This window comes from Euleptes europaea, chromosome 2, assembly GCF_029931775.1.
Source record: "Euleptes europaea isolate rEulEur1 chromosome 2, rEulEur1.hap1, whole genome shotgun sequence".
NCBI classification, from domain to species: domain Eukaryota; kingdom Metazoa; phylum Chordata; class Lepidosauria; order Squamata; family Sphaerodactylidae; genus Euleptes; species Euleptes europaea.
In genome coordinates, this window is record NC_079313.1 from 117,337,413 (window position 1) to 117,351,340 (window position 13,928).

The 13,928-nt window shown below is 43.1% G+C and overlaps 1 protein-coding gene across 1 annotated transcript in view; it reads right to left on the bottom strand.

Annotated features, from left to right (window-relative positions):
* PREX1 (phosphatidylinositol-3,4,5-trisphosphate dependent Rac exchange factor 1) overlaps nt 1–13,928 on the bottom strand; it is a 266,433-nt gene that overhangs the window by 75,893 nt on the left and 176,612 nt on the right. The window contains exons 11-15 of the mRNA XM_056843986.1: nt 13,701–13,801; nt 10,648–10,751; nt 10,001–10,050; nt 8,275–8,350; nt 3,080–3,152 (exon numbers count right to left, since the gene is read on the bottom strand). Of these exons, the coding sequence (XP_056699964.1) occupies nt 3,080–3,152; nt 8,275–8,350; nt 10,001–10,050; nt 10,648–10,751; nt 13,701–13,801 (404 nt within the window). The remainder of the gene's footprint in view (nt 1–3,079; nt 3,153–8,274; nt 8,351–10,000; nt 10,051–10,647; nt 10,752–13,700; nt 13,802–13,928) is intronic.

The window sequence follows — 13,928 nt, forward strand, 5'->3', positions numbered from 1 at the left end:
TGATGCATGGGATAGAGAAAATGGATAGAGAGAACTTTTTCCTCCCTCTCCCGTAACACTAGAACTTGATGGCACGCAATGAAGTTGATGGGCAATAGAGTCAGGACAGACCAAAGAAAATACTTCCATGGTCAATGAGCAATTACATTCTGGAATACACTGCCAGAAAATGTAGTGATGGCCACAAGCACAGATAGCTTTAAAAGTGGATGAGACAGATCCACGGAAGATAGGTCTATCTGTGGCTACTACCCATGGTGACTAAAGGAAACGTCCACATTCAGAAACTTCTGAATCCCAGTACCAGGAAGCAACATCAGGAGAAGGCCTCGGCCTCTACGCTCTGTCGTTGGCCCTCCAGAGTAACTGGTAGGCCGCTGTGTGACACAGGATGCTGGAGAATATGGGCCACTGGTCTGGTCCAGTGGGCTCTTCCTATGTTCTTACATTGTATGGATCTTGAGCATTATCAGCTAAATAATTTTTAGGTAGCAGGAGACCTTGAAGAGCTGCTACAGTCAGATGAGACAATCCTGGGCTAGGTAGAGCTGAGCGAGTGGTCCATTGAGGGAGTTTCATCCATATATATGGAATTATCCCACTAAAGCGGGGAATGCTAATCCAGGATTTGATCCGTTGATTTCCTGATGATTTTTCCCTCTTAGTAGTAGTAGTAGAAGAGGAGTTGGTTTGTATATGCCAACTTTCTCTACCTGTTAAGGAGAATCAAACCAGCTTACAATCGCCTTCCCTTCCTCTCTCCATAACAGACACCTTGTGAAGTAGGTGAGGCTGAGAGAGTTCAGAGAGAACTGTGACTAGCCCAAGGTCACCCATCTGGCTTCATGTGTAGGACTGGGGAAACCAACCTGGTTCAGCAGATTAGAGTCCGCCGCTCATGGGGAGGAGTGGGGAATCAAACCCGGTTCTCCAGATTGAAATCCACCACTCTTAACCACTATACCATCTGATTTTCTTCATATTTATAACACAGATTCCACATGCAACCTTGCCTCCCAAAGTGTTACCACTGATTCAGAAAAAGACATTTTAATACTATTAAGTATTTGTGTTCATACACAGATGTTTAGGTTTGGGTTTAGCTCTCAAATTCAGACACAGGGCTATGTCATACATCTGCCCTTCAAGTATCCAGAAATGCATAAACAATTGCTTTTGCAGGGGAAGAGAAATAGGGGAGGGGGAGGAAAATATAGTGCATTAATTAATCAAAGCCTTCTGGCAAACTGTCAGAGAGATTGCTGAGTCTCATTATGGCTTAGGTTTGCTGCACCAGGAACAAAGGGAAAAGGGCGGAGAAATGGCTGATGTGGGGAGAGCAGTCTTCATTTGGGGGCAGATCTTCACCGCCAGCTGGGAAGCAATCAGGATACGGGACAGAGTTTATAACTCAGACATGGAAGATGTGAGCATATTTCCAAGAACTAATTATCAACCAGCCTAGCCTTTTCCTCAATATGTTACATTTTTATGTGGGGATTCCTTTCATATGGAAAAAGATTCAGTGCTATGAACACCCCCCACCCCCCGTGGAACAGTAAAGTCCCAGACATAGGTTTAATACTTGTGAGAACGACCCAAGCCGTGACGGGAAGTGGTAAGTAAACTGGGAAATGGAAACCAAACAGCAGACAATATGCACACTTTATTTTCTTCATTTCCCATGCTATGAGAGTTCCTCTGGGGTATGTTTATGGTTTTAGAAGCAGTAGCTTTAGATGCAGGACTCCAAGTCAGTTCCTGGAAGGTCTGGCTTACGTCTACCATAGCAGACATCTTCGTGTATGCTTCGGTTATCTTATTCGCCATACATTTCTGCGGTGCCCCTGCCAGCATGGTAGGGTTGCCAGGTCCCTCTTCGCAACCGGCGGGAGATTTTGGGGGTGGAGCCTGAAGAGCGTGGGGTTTGGGAAGGGGAGGGACTTCAATGCCTTAGAGTTCAATTGCCAAAGCGGCCATTTTTCTCCAGGTGATCTGGTCTCTATCAGCTGGAGATCAGTTGAATTAGGAGGAGTTCTCCTGCTACTACCTGCTACAACCTGGCAGCATGGTGTAGTGGTTAAGAGCTGTGGACTCTAATCTGGAGAACTGGGTTTGATCCTCCACTTCTTCACACGAGCAATGGATTCTAATCTGGTGAACCAGGTTGGTTTCCCCACTCCTACACATGAAGCCAGCTGGGTGACCTTGGGCTAGTCACAGGTCTCTTCGAGCTCTCTCTCAGCCCCACCTTCCTCACAAGGTGTCTATTGTAGGGAGAGGAAGGAAAGGTGATTGTAAGCCACTTTGAGACTCTATAAAGGTAGAGAAAAGCGGGGTATACAAACCAACTCTTCTTCTTCACCATCATGTTCTCAATACTGCAGACTCATCTGTGAGGTTCTGATGAGCAGAGGTGCTCCTTCTGGGCCCTTTCTAATCTTCTAGAAGGAAACTCCCTTTACAACTGCCTTACAGGCACCATAGCACACACCCCAACACCTTTCCTGGTGCCCACCAAGTGTTTTTAGAAAGTTGGAGGGGCCAGGTGGAGACTTAGCCCAGCAGGGCTTTTGATTGGCTAAGCAGCTTCCAAAAAATATCTTCATTGCAATACTGAAGGTAAGCTGTGTGTATGCAAGAAAACATTTTTAAGCAAGGTGTTCATTTTAAAGGACATTTTAGTAAGCAGAAATTCTGCCTGCAACGTTGAAGCAATAACTATGAGTCATGCATAACTTCACTTCCTGACATTTTGTGGTTGGCTCTGTTTCCTGTGGCAGCCATTTTGTGGTTGTGCCCACCACCCCGTGTCAAATTCTAAAGGTGCCCACAGTCTCAAAAACTTTGGGAACCCTTGCTTTAAGGGCTATTGTATCTATTACACTTCTTAGACATATGGCGACATAGTCACATTGAGGATTTGCGCCCTCCCTGCATCTCACAGTCCTCCTTGGGCAGTCAGTACTTTGCACTGGTGACAGTATTTTGGAATAGAGGCCTTTGCCACATTTCTTTGCTAATGAGACGATGTTGATTCCTGTTAATTGGATGGGATAAGGATATATCGATGAATTACCATGGTGCATGAAGCCATTGTTGCAGAGTCCAACACCCAGTGCGACAGCTTCCTCCCTTGTCTGACAGTCTCCCTGGCAACAAGAGAGGACAAGTGTTACACCTCAGACCACTTCCGAATCCAAACAACTTTCCCCCTGGCCTGCGACCGGGTCTCCGCTCTCAAATTAGCATGGCACTCTTTGCGAAGAAACAATAGGGAGCAATTAAAGCAGGACTCCCTTCCCCTCCATCCCATTCATTCCTATATATAGCACTGCTTCCCTCCCACAGGAATTGGAAGGACAAAAGCCAGGGCTCCGGAAAGCAGATGTTTTAACTGTGCAAACGCGGCGCATTACCTCAATGTGGAGGCCTTCTTTAACTGGCAGTTGCGACAGTCTGAATTCTCTGCCCATTGGCTACAGACAATAAAACACCTCTTTATAAAGGGAGGCAGCCAAACCCATGCAGGGATTGGTCTGGGGAAATACAATTTATTCAGACTTCGCTACGTTCAGATCAGACACAATTCGTATATTGCTCAGAGTTTAGTCCCCCCCACCCCCAGAATGAAGACTGGCTGAAAAAAGCAAATATAACCTTCAATCATATTAGTGTGCGCTTCCAGGAAAATAGTTTCAGGAGGGAAGCCATGTTTGTCTACAGTAGAAGAGCTAAATGTGAGCCCAGCAGCACCTTAGAGACCAACAGGTTTTTTAGGGTATAACTTTTTGAGAGTCATAGGAAGTATGATATCTGAGGAAGAGAGGTTTGATTCTTGAAATCTTATACCTCCAAAATCTTGTTGGCCTCTAAGGTGCTATTGGACTCGAATCCAGCACTTCCAAGAATGACACAACAGGTGTTTTGAACGACCTGTAAAAGTGGGCGATATGAGCAGCCATTTGGAAATGAACAACGTGGACGCAACTCCATGGATAAACTGTGAAAGGTTCCCCGTGTGATCCGAGCAATTTTAAAACCACATCAATGCAACTCCCTCCTTCCTCTCTGCTCTGAAAAAAGAGAGGTCTTACTGAGTACAGGAAGGCATTCATTCTGTATATGAACCTGGAGATGATTTCCGCTTCTTTAGAGACATCAGAGGTTGCACCCCAACTAAGGAAACAACACTGGATAGTGTGGAGTTGTATGGTTCTTCTAACAGATGCTTATTTTCTACTTAATGATCAACAACACTACTATATACACTACCTTTAGCAGATATGTTTTGCTAATGCTGAAAGGCCCGACTGATAGCCTCAAGAATGGAATCGTTCCCCTGTCAAATTGGACAGAGGGTCTTGAAGAGAAGGAGGGGACTTGGTGCATTTTGTTGAGTTCTCAGATCCCTCCTGGCAGAAAACCTACTTGATTCTCACTTTGGTTTGGACAGCTGAGATTAATTTAGAAGGGTGGGAGAATGATGAAAGGATGGCCCTACCAGTTAAGCAAGGGATTGGACTAAACAGAATTTGACTCCTTTCCTGTTCTATTATTTCACATTCCTCCAAAAGTTTCTAATTACAATTAGTCTGGGGCTCATTCTGGTCAGGAACACCTAGCAAGGAACACCAGCTACTTAAACTATGTAGGCTGAGAACCTAATGTGGCAGTAACAACCATCATAACTCGAAAAACATTCCTCTTATTGTGAGGTCAAGTATACTGAAATGAAGCAACAAGTCAGGGATCCTCTAGGCTGATCTTGCAATAGGCAGGGGGTTGGACTAGATGACCTGTATGGCCCCTTCCAACTCTATGATTCCATGATTCTAAAGCAGGGCTGGGGAACCTTTTTTCAGCCAAGGGCCATTTGGATATTTATAACATCATTCACGGGCCATACAAAATTATCAACTTAAAAATTAGCCTGCTATATTTGGTCAAACATTTAGCCAAGAGGCACAACCAGAGATGGCTCCGAGTGTCTGCCACATAGAGCGACTCGCTTTTGAGTGGATTGCCAGTCTTAGATCCTTCTGAGCTAGAGGTCTGCCAGGACCCACGAAGGGCCAGACCAAATGATTTTGCGGGCCTTATACGGCCCCCGGGCCTGACGTTTCCCACCCCTGTTCTAAAGACTCCATGTGCCTGTTGTAACTATTGATTATGATAGCTGCTACAAAACATGTAGCTAGGAGAGCCTCATTTCTGCCATTTCCATTTATACTGGTGTCAGCATGGATAGTGGATAGTATTTATTGTATTTTATTTACTTTAACTATTGTTCGCTTTCCTCACTAAGATTTAAGACAAGGAAATTAAGCTGCCACACTCTTTTGTTTTCTTTTTTATCTTTGAAGCTAATGCTTTTCCTTCCAACTAAAAACAAAGGAAAGCAGCCAGACCAGAGGGAAATAAGGAAACAAAACAGCTTGGCCGCATGAATTTATTTTTCTTCTCTGCCCGCTGAACTGAGATACTGCCTGGAAATGATTGAGCAGCTGAAGCTCTGTGCTTGCTTGAAGCACAGGACAAAGAGGGGACTCTCCAGCCACTGGTGCCTGTAGTTGCTATCAGAACCAATTACTGAAACAGGCACATGGAGGCTGTGGTACATGCAATGCCTCATTTCAGTCTTCCCACATTCTGATACAATGAGAGGGCACACCTAACCAGGACTACTCAGAGGTAGGCCTCATGTTAGTTGAGGAGGCTTGCTCCTAGGAAAGCATCCTTAGGATTACAGCCTTAATCTTATCAGTATGGACTCGTACAATAAGACAAGTCTAATGCTACTTTTAATTTTGACTAACTTCTGCAATAAAAAAAGAAAGTGCTATCTCCTTGAAGGCATACAGCACAAAAGTTTCAAGTATTGATCCAACTGATTCTACCCTACCTAACCCCCCACTACTGGCAAACCATAGGGTGTTGATAAATATTGAATGAAATGTTCCATAAAATAGAATTTCCAAGCTTAACGTACATCTCTTCCATTTCAACATCCTGCCACATGGCTACTTTAATTCTTCAAGAGATATTTTATTAGAGGAAATGGTAAATACGTAATACATAAAGACTAGAATTCACAATCTAAATTCACCCTCAAACTGTTTGTAAATGGAAGAGGAAATGCCTTTTGACACCATTCTTCAGTTAGCCATTGGGAATCCAATTTGTTTATAAGCCACTGAATGTAAACATCTTAGAGGAGAGGACATCTCTAGCAAACTTGGCTGCTTCCAGTACTGCAGCTTGGCCTTTGATCTCATCATTTGCAAAACAGCAATTTTTAGGTCAAGGGGATAACTAAAAATAGAGTATTTCAAATCCTCTGTGTATTTTTCCAGATATAACCTAAAACTATTCCCAATGCAAAGAAAACAGGAGTAAGGATGTTAGAGAATGAACACTTTACAATGTTCAGATACCAGGATGTCATTAGCACTATTCACAAGTTACAGTAAACACATGTACACTTGATGTTACTCATGCATGTATAAAGATATTTCTTTATACATGCATGAGTAATTCTCATGTTACAGTCAGGGCAGATACAGCTGAACTTGTGAAACCCCACATTTATGCAGGTACTAGTCCCAAGTTTCATAAAGTGAACGTGTGTTGGCTCTTTCTTACAAACCCACTGTTCTACAAAGCTATTATTCCATATGGGTCTCACAAACCCAGGAGTCAATTTTCCTGGGGTTTAAAGTGGCTGTTTGGGGGAGGAGGAGCAGAGAAGATCATCGGCCATATGAACCTTCTGCTGACAGAACACTAGATCCATCCCCCATTAGAATAAAACATCAACTTTTAAAAAACCCAACAATACACAGAGGAACATCATATACGTACATAGCAACTTCAACTAGAAAACAAATTAAAAATACAAGATGTCATAATAATCGAGGTCTGATCTTTTATTATTCTAGTAATTGATCAAAAAGTATTACCGCCTTGTGAAGAGAGTGTTGATGTTTTGTCTTCCTTCTTTAAGCCGTGGTACTTTTAAAATATTTTGCCATAGCCAAGTCATGTTCTGATAAGAGTTTCACTTTTTCTCCAATACTTATATACAGGACTGGCACATTTATCCTAAGCATTTCTATCGACACATCTGTTTTCTATGAGAACACATGTTTCGCAGGCCTAGTACAAGTCCTCAGTAACCAGAGTGAGTGATGATTACAGAAAACCTCTGGAATGTGATGCTGCCTACTTCAGGGGGTTACAGGAATTATTTCTATTTATTTACTTATTTAATCTCAGAGTTTGAAGGAACCACCAGGGTCATCTAGTCCAACCCCCTGCCAATGTAGGAACTACAACTATAACATCCCTGACAAGTAGGTATCCAATCGGTACTTAAAAACTTCCAATGATGAAGAATCCACCATCTCACGAAGGAGACCATTCCACTGTTGAACACATCTCACCATCAGGAAGTTCTTCCTCAAATGTAGATGAAATCTCCTTTGCTATATTTTATATCTATTAGTCCAAGTCCTGTCATCCAATACGACCGCTAACGTATCCACCGCATCCGCCTCATCTACTTCAAACCACAGAATATGGAGTGGATGCTTGTCTTTTATCTTGCCATCCTTGAAAACCTTTACTTCTATATCCAGGGGAATAATTAAGGCCACATCTTTGAAATTTCTGTTTTTCAGCCCTCACTTTCCCTCCTCAGCCCCAGTCTCAACCACACTATGAATCAGTGCATGGATCAGTGTTACATGAATCAGCATCAAGGTCATGTGTTCCCTGATCCCGTGCACACTACAATTTCCACTCTTCCCATTTAACACTGGAACCAGTAAACTATGACCACCATATCTACTGACAGGAAGAATTCCAACAGTCAAGGGGAACTTTCTCACCTTCCCATCAAGAACAGCATGAATGGGGAATTACAGGTCTGCCGTGGGAGGGAACTATTGGCAAAAATCTACCCTCCCTTCCAATTCCAGGTTGGAGGGAAAATGCAAATCAGAGTTTGCTGGATCAGATTTAACACCAAACTACAAATTTGCAAAAAAGCAGTAAGAGGACATAATAAAATGCAAGGGCAGGAGGGAATGCACAAGTCCAAAGCTCACTCAAATAATGTCAATCTGTGCTTTGGTGTTTCATGTGAACTGTGCTAACAAAATTAATGCTGTTAGAGAATCGGATGTATTATGCATCTAGATGTGTAAATTACAATGAAGCTCAACCATCGCTACCAGCACTATTCACAAGAGCAATATTGGCTCTCCTCACCTGAGCAATCAGCCAATCCACTAGCTTACTTGCTGGAATCACAGACTTGTAGGTCTTCAAATGGTAGTCTCGGTCTCTGAATAAGAAACAAATGTTAAGCTTTGTTTAAAAATGCAATCAGGCAGACAAATGAATAAAGTATCAATGGCCACATTTTAGCTAAGGAGAGTCATCAAAGAGTACAATAATTCTCAGCAGCCAATGCGGCCTTTCCAGTGCACTTCCACTAAGGTGATTTGGAGAGTTCACTTGCATTAACTGCTGGTAGGGTGAGCTGACCTTCCAGGTAAGGCTGATCTTGGGAGTGCAGATCATACCATATTACCTGACCTGAATGTCTGCTTGCTTTATATCTGTTACCTTCAATAAACTACTTTGCCATTTTGTTGGCTGAGATACAGGCATGTTGTACTGTCACTACGTGTTAATTTTTAAACATTGAGTCTTTGGGACTATAGATCACCTTGAGATATAGAACTTATTTAGGTTTCTCTCGTGGGCCAAGCATTGGGAGGAGGAAGAAAACAGACTGGGCCTAAGAGAGGGGGTGGATGGGAGGGGTCAAAAGTGTGTGATTTGTCATGCAATTCAGGGTTCATGATATGCCCGAAGATCAGTACCATTTTCTCAGCTGAAAGGATAATTATTTTCATGTGGTATTTGCTCTGGGTTTGGGGGTATGAGTTAGTGGTGCTCAATTCCAGGGGAGCTGTAAGCCCCTTTTATCATGATATGGACTATTTATGCCATTTCAAAAATGAAACAGAATTTTTTTATCACAACTCATAAACCCATATGTACAAGATCAATTCGATCTTGTACATATGGACTTAGAGTTGTGGGGGAAAATTCTGTTTCATTTTTGAAATGACATAAATTGCTAGGAGAGGGAAATCTGTGTCGGATATTTGTGATGGGCCCAGAGATACTTCTCCGAACCATCATGGACCTTAATTTCGACTATCTTCCTAAAATGAGGACAGCAACCATTGTTCCTGCTTGTTGATGACTAACGCAGAAGGCTGATGCATGCAAAGCAAACCGTTAATGGCATGCCCCTGAGGGTCAGCAGCATTTCCTCAGCTGAACTGATTATCAATTTTTGTGTTGTTGTTTTTTTGCTTTACGTAGAAATTGCTTGTTTAATGGATGAAGCATGCATGTGCGTGAGCACGCATACATACTAACACTCACACGCCACTCTCCTTTCTCACAGCTCGGTCACCCCCCCTCCCCTGGGGTAACTGTGTTTTCAATTAGGCAGCATTGTGATGCATGAAACATCTCTGTGCTCCAGATGCTACAAGCGTGAGAGGGTTTTGTCACTCACATCACCACATCTGCTAAATTAATTGAGGAATAAGAGGTCAACTGCATAAACTGGGACTCCAACCTCTTCCCTTTTAGTGTGCATCTTTCATGGCTGGCTCCTCCCCAAATATCATGGCTTTTTAAAAAGAAACCCCTTCTCAGACAAAGCCACTGAAACAGGGTGTCAGCTAAATGGTTTGGCCACTGTGTGAACTGACTGCTGGACTTGATGTACCTTGGTCTGATCCAGCATGGCCTTTCTTATGTTCTTAGGTCATGTGGAGGAGTGGGGAATTGGACCCGGTTTTCCAGATTAGAGTCCATCGCTCCGAACCACCGCTCTTAACCACTGCACCACACTGGCTGTGCTAATAATTAGTAGAAAAAAATGAGAACACTATGATAACAAACTTACTTAATCACTGGAGTGTAAAGGCTATGCAGCCGGCAGTAGAGCCTCACGCCCTGTGGAGAAAAGCAAATGTGGGCATTTAATTTCGAAGGAGGCATATGGTTATCTAAAACACACAGAGAAGCACTCTAGCAAATCTGGAGCACCCAGCTGCATTGACAGTTTGCTGACTGCTGATCCCAAAAGCTGAATCCTAAACTGCATTGCATGGAAACAAGTATCACTAATATCATTTATTTCCTATTAAATATGCCAAACCAGAATAAATCTATTGTTTAAAGTCTTCCATAATCATTGAAATCCTGAGCAGAGGAACACTCTCCTAAATTGATTGACTTTTTAAACTAATGCTCATTTCTTATTAGCTGGCTTTTAACAGTTATTTTCGCATGATCACATGAAGCTGCCTTATGCCGAAATCAGATCCTTGGTCCATCAAAGTCAGTATTGTCTACTTAGACTGGCAGCGGCTCTCCAGGGTCTCAGGCAGAAGACTTTCACATCACCTACTTGCTAGTCCGTTTAGCTGAAGATGCCAGGGATTGAACCTGGGACCTTCTGCATGCCAAGCAGAGGCTCTACCACTGAGCCACGGCCCCTCCCCAGTCACTCAGAGGTTGCCTCTAGTGCAAGAAGGAAAAGGTGGATACCTTGGACATGATATCTTCCAGCTCGCTTCTTGGCTTAAAGGTCCCATCATCATAACGAAACCTGTACATCACCTGTTCGTTCTTGAACTGGTGCTTATCTGAAACTGAAGCAACAGAACAATAATCAATCATTGAGAGAGTACTTGCCAAGCCGTACTTTTGCTAAGTACTACACTTTAATAACCACAGCTGTCGCCAAGTTTTTCCATTAAGCTTCTTAAAACAAGGGCCACATTTTCACAGTGCCACTATTCTGGATAAATAGTAGCAGGAGAAGTCCATCCGAAAATACAACCCCCCAAAATACTCCTAAATATACATTTTTCCTAGGCAAGACATGAGAATGTTGTCCAATATTTATTTATTTTGCTTCATTTGTACCCCACTCTTCTCCTCAATGTAGATCCAAAGTAGCTTACAACATTCTCGTCTTCTCCATTTTATCCACACAACACCCTTTGTGGTAGGTTAGACCAAGAGCATGTGACTGGCCCAAAGTCATCCAACAAGGTTCTATGGCAGACTGGGGATTTAAACCTAGTGTCAAACATAGTCCGACACTCATATTACTACATCATGCTGGTTCTTAGATGTTTTGGTGAAAGACGTCCACAATTACCTTTCTTTCTTTAAAAACAACAACACTATTATTTATAATCACCTATGTGTAAAATGCAACAAAAACCTGCAGACATCAGCCAGGTCTAATCATATCCCCCGCCCCCCAAGCAGATTCAGAGCGTTTGCAATGAAATTGACACTACTGGCAGAAGAAAAATCCCTATTGCTTTTAAGAACATTTTCCAGACAGAGGCTGGAAACACAAAACCTGCTCTTTCAATGACACCATTTTCTGCAATAATAACAGAAGGCATCAGGAGGAAACCAAGTTTTGCAGCCAGTCTTTTAAGGGAAGAATCCTGCCATCCTATCAATCAATACATACCAAGCATTTTTTTCCTACAATGTAAGCGTGAACCCAAGTTTGCCATCGACTGAACACTCAAGAGAGAGCTTTAGCCAATTATAGCTCCCAGATGAATGCGCCAGAATGAGACACACGGTTTAACACACATGCTTGTTGTATTCATAGACAAACCCTTGAAGACACGAGGCTGCGTTACACTGAATAAGACTCTCAGTCTGCTGCAGTCAGTATTCTTGTAGTGGTTCTCCAGGATCTGAGGTTTTTCACATCAACTGCTCTCTGGTCATTTTAAATGGAGATGCTGGGGATTGAACTTGAGACCACATGTGTGCAAAGCTGATGCTCCACCCCTGAACCACAGCCCCTCCTGATTTTTAAGAGGAAATTATATATGAATGTATCAGAAACTATGGCTTTAATCTATTATTATTCCCTTTCACTGAGATGCTGTAATCTGATCAGGCACATCTCTGTGTAAGAAAATGTGATTGACTATACGTGTAAAGTTCTTGAAAATATGCCCACTGGATTATACATACTCTGCATACATCAATATAATGTTAAATATAGGGTGCTGTTCCTCCAAAACTTGATAAAAGTGGCTTCCTAATTTATTAGCATTATCTAGAGGTGTAACATTTCTGGAAATTTTTGAAGCCATGGGGGGGGGAAATGAGCTGCTGTAACCCTGCGTCAGCATCCGTGCCACTTTGCACCATGATAAAGTGGCATTAACGCCAGCGCTGGGTCACTTACACTGGCGCCGCAGAGTTCCGTAGCAGTGCGGCCCTTGGTTGCCCATGCTGCCGCGCAGGCAGCAAAAACCCAAAAGTGAGCGCTTGCACCAGCATCAGGGGGGGGGGGGGTTTCCCAGGGCAGAGTTGGGAATGCCCCTTTATCCAGCAGCGTTGCTACGCCAGCAAAATAGCTGGTGTAGCACCGTGTAACTCCATGAAGGAGTTTCACAGGTATTTTTTTAAAAATGCATTTTTAACCTTTGTTTTTGGGCCAGGAATCTCTGTGGAGATACCCCCCTCCCTTTCAGGAATGGGCTGTTACTGTCCTGTCCAACCTGAACTAATTTTACTGCTTTAACAACATAAAATGCAGCATTTATAACTTATTTAGCATATAAAAATGAAATATTTGACATACTTATGGAATTTAAAAGTTACAAATGCCTTAGTTTTCTACAAGTAAAATTGTAAATGTACCCAGAAAACTGCAAGCTGATGCACCCTGTGCTATCTTAGGGCAACAAGCTACTTGCCCTACAATCTACCCTACAGTCTGTGGGCGTATAATAATACCCTACAATCTGTGGGTGTATGTGTCACAGTGGGTGGGTGTATGTGTCACAGGTCAACCACAAGAGTCAGGTCAAAAAGAAAACAGAAGCCATGAAAGAAAACAGAAGCCATGAAAGCCCTGGATGCTCTCCTCATGAAGATTAGGTATCCTTCCAGGTGCAGAAATGCATTTTGTATTTAAGAGCTGCTTATGTTTACAGCATGCCTACCTTGTTTTTAAGGGCATTTCACTCATTCTAAAATATTTCATAGGAGGTTTATTTCAGTACTAGGAGCCCCGTGGCGCAAAGTGGTATGCTGCAGTACTGCAGTCAAAAGCTCTGCTCACGACCGGAGTTCGATCCCAATGGAAGTTGGTTTCAGGTAGCCGGCTCAAAGTTGACTCAGCCTTCCATCCTTCTGAGGTCGGTGAAATGAGTACCCAGTTTGCTGGGGGTAAAGGGAAGATGACTGGGGAAGGCACTGGCAAACCACCCCGTAAAACAAAGTCTGCCTTGGAAACGTCAGGATGTGGCGTCACCCCATGGGTCAGGAATGACCCAATGCTTGCACAGGGGACCTTTTTTTTTTTTTTTAAGCATGTCCCTGGAAGGCTTTAGGACAGTTACTGATGAATGAAGTGTTGGTCTCAGCAAGCATATCATTCCCACTGATACCTCTCAAAGTTAGAGACTGTAAATGCCTAAGCATCTTTGGGATAACTCTCTCTCTGTGTGTGTGAGGGTGTGTGTGTGCGTGCGTGTGTTTTAAAGGCTCCTGCCTCTTGTAAGTTACTATACCCGATAGCATCTTTTGCTGCAATACAAAGCACTCACCATGATGAATGATACCATTTTCCAGCAAAGCTTGTCCCAGGTTGACCCCTTCCTCTGGTTTGCTTATCTCTCCGATTTCGATAAGCCAAGATACAAAGTCACTGCAGAGAGAAGCAGAGCCGCAACCTAAATTAGTTCCATGTTCCCTTTGGACAAGCAAAGCAAACCGACGGACATGCATTCTAGACCCCTGCAAAAATGGGAAGAGACAAGGAGTGGTCTTCCAAA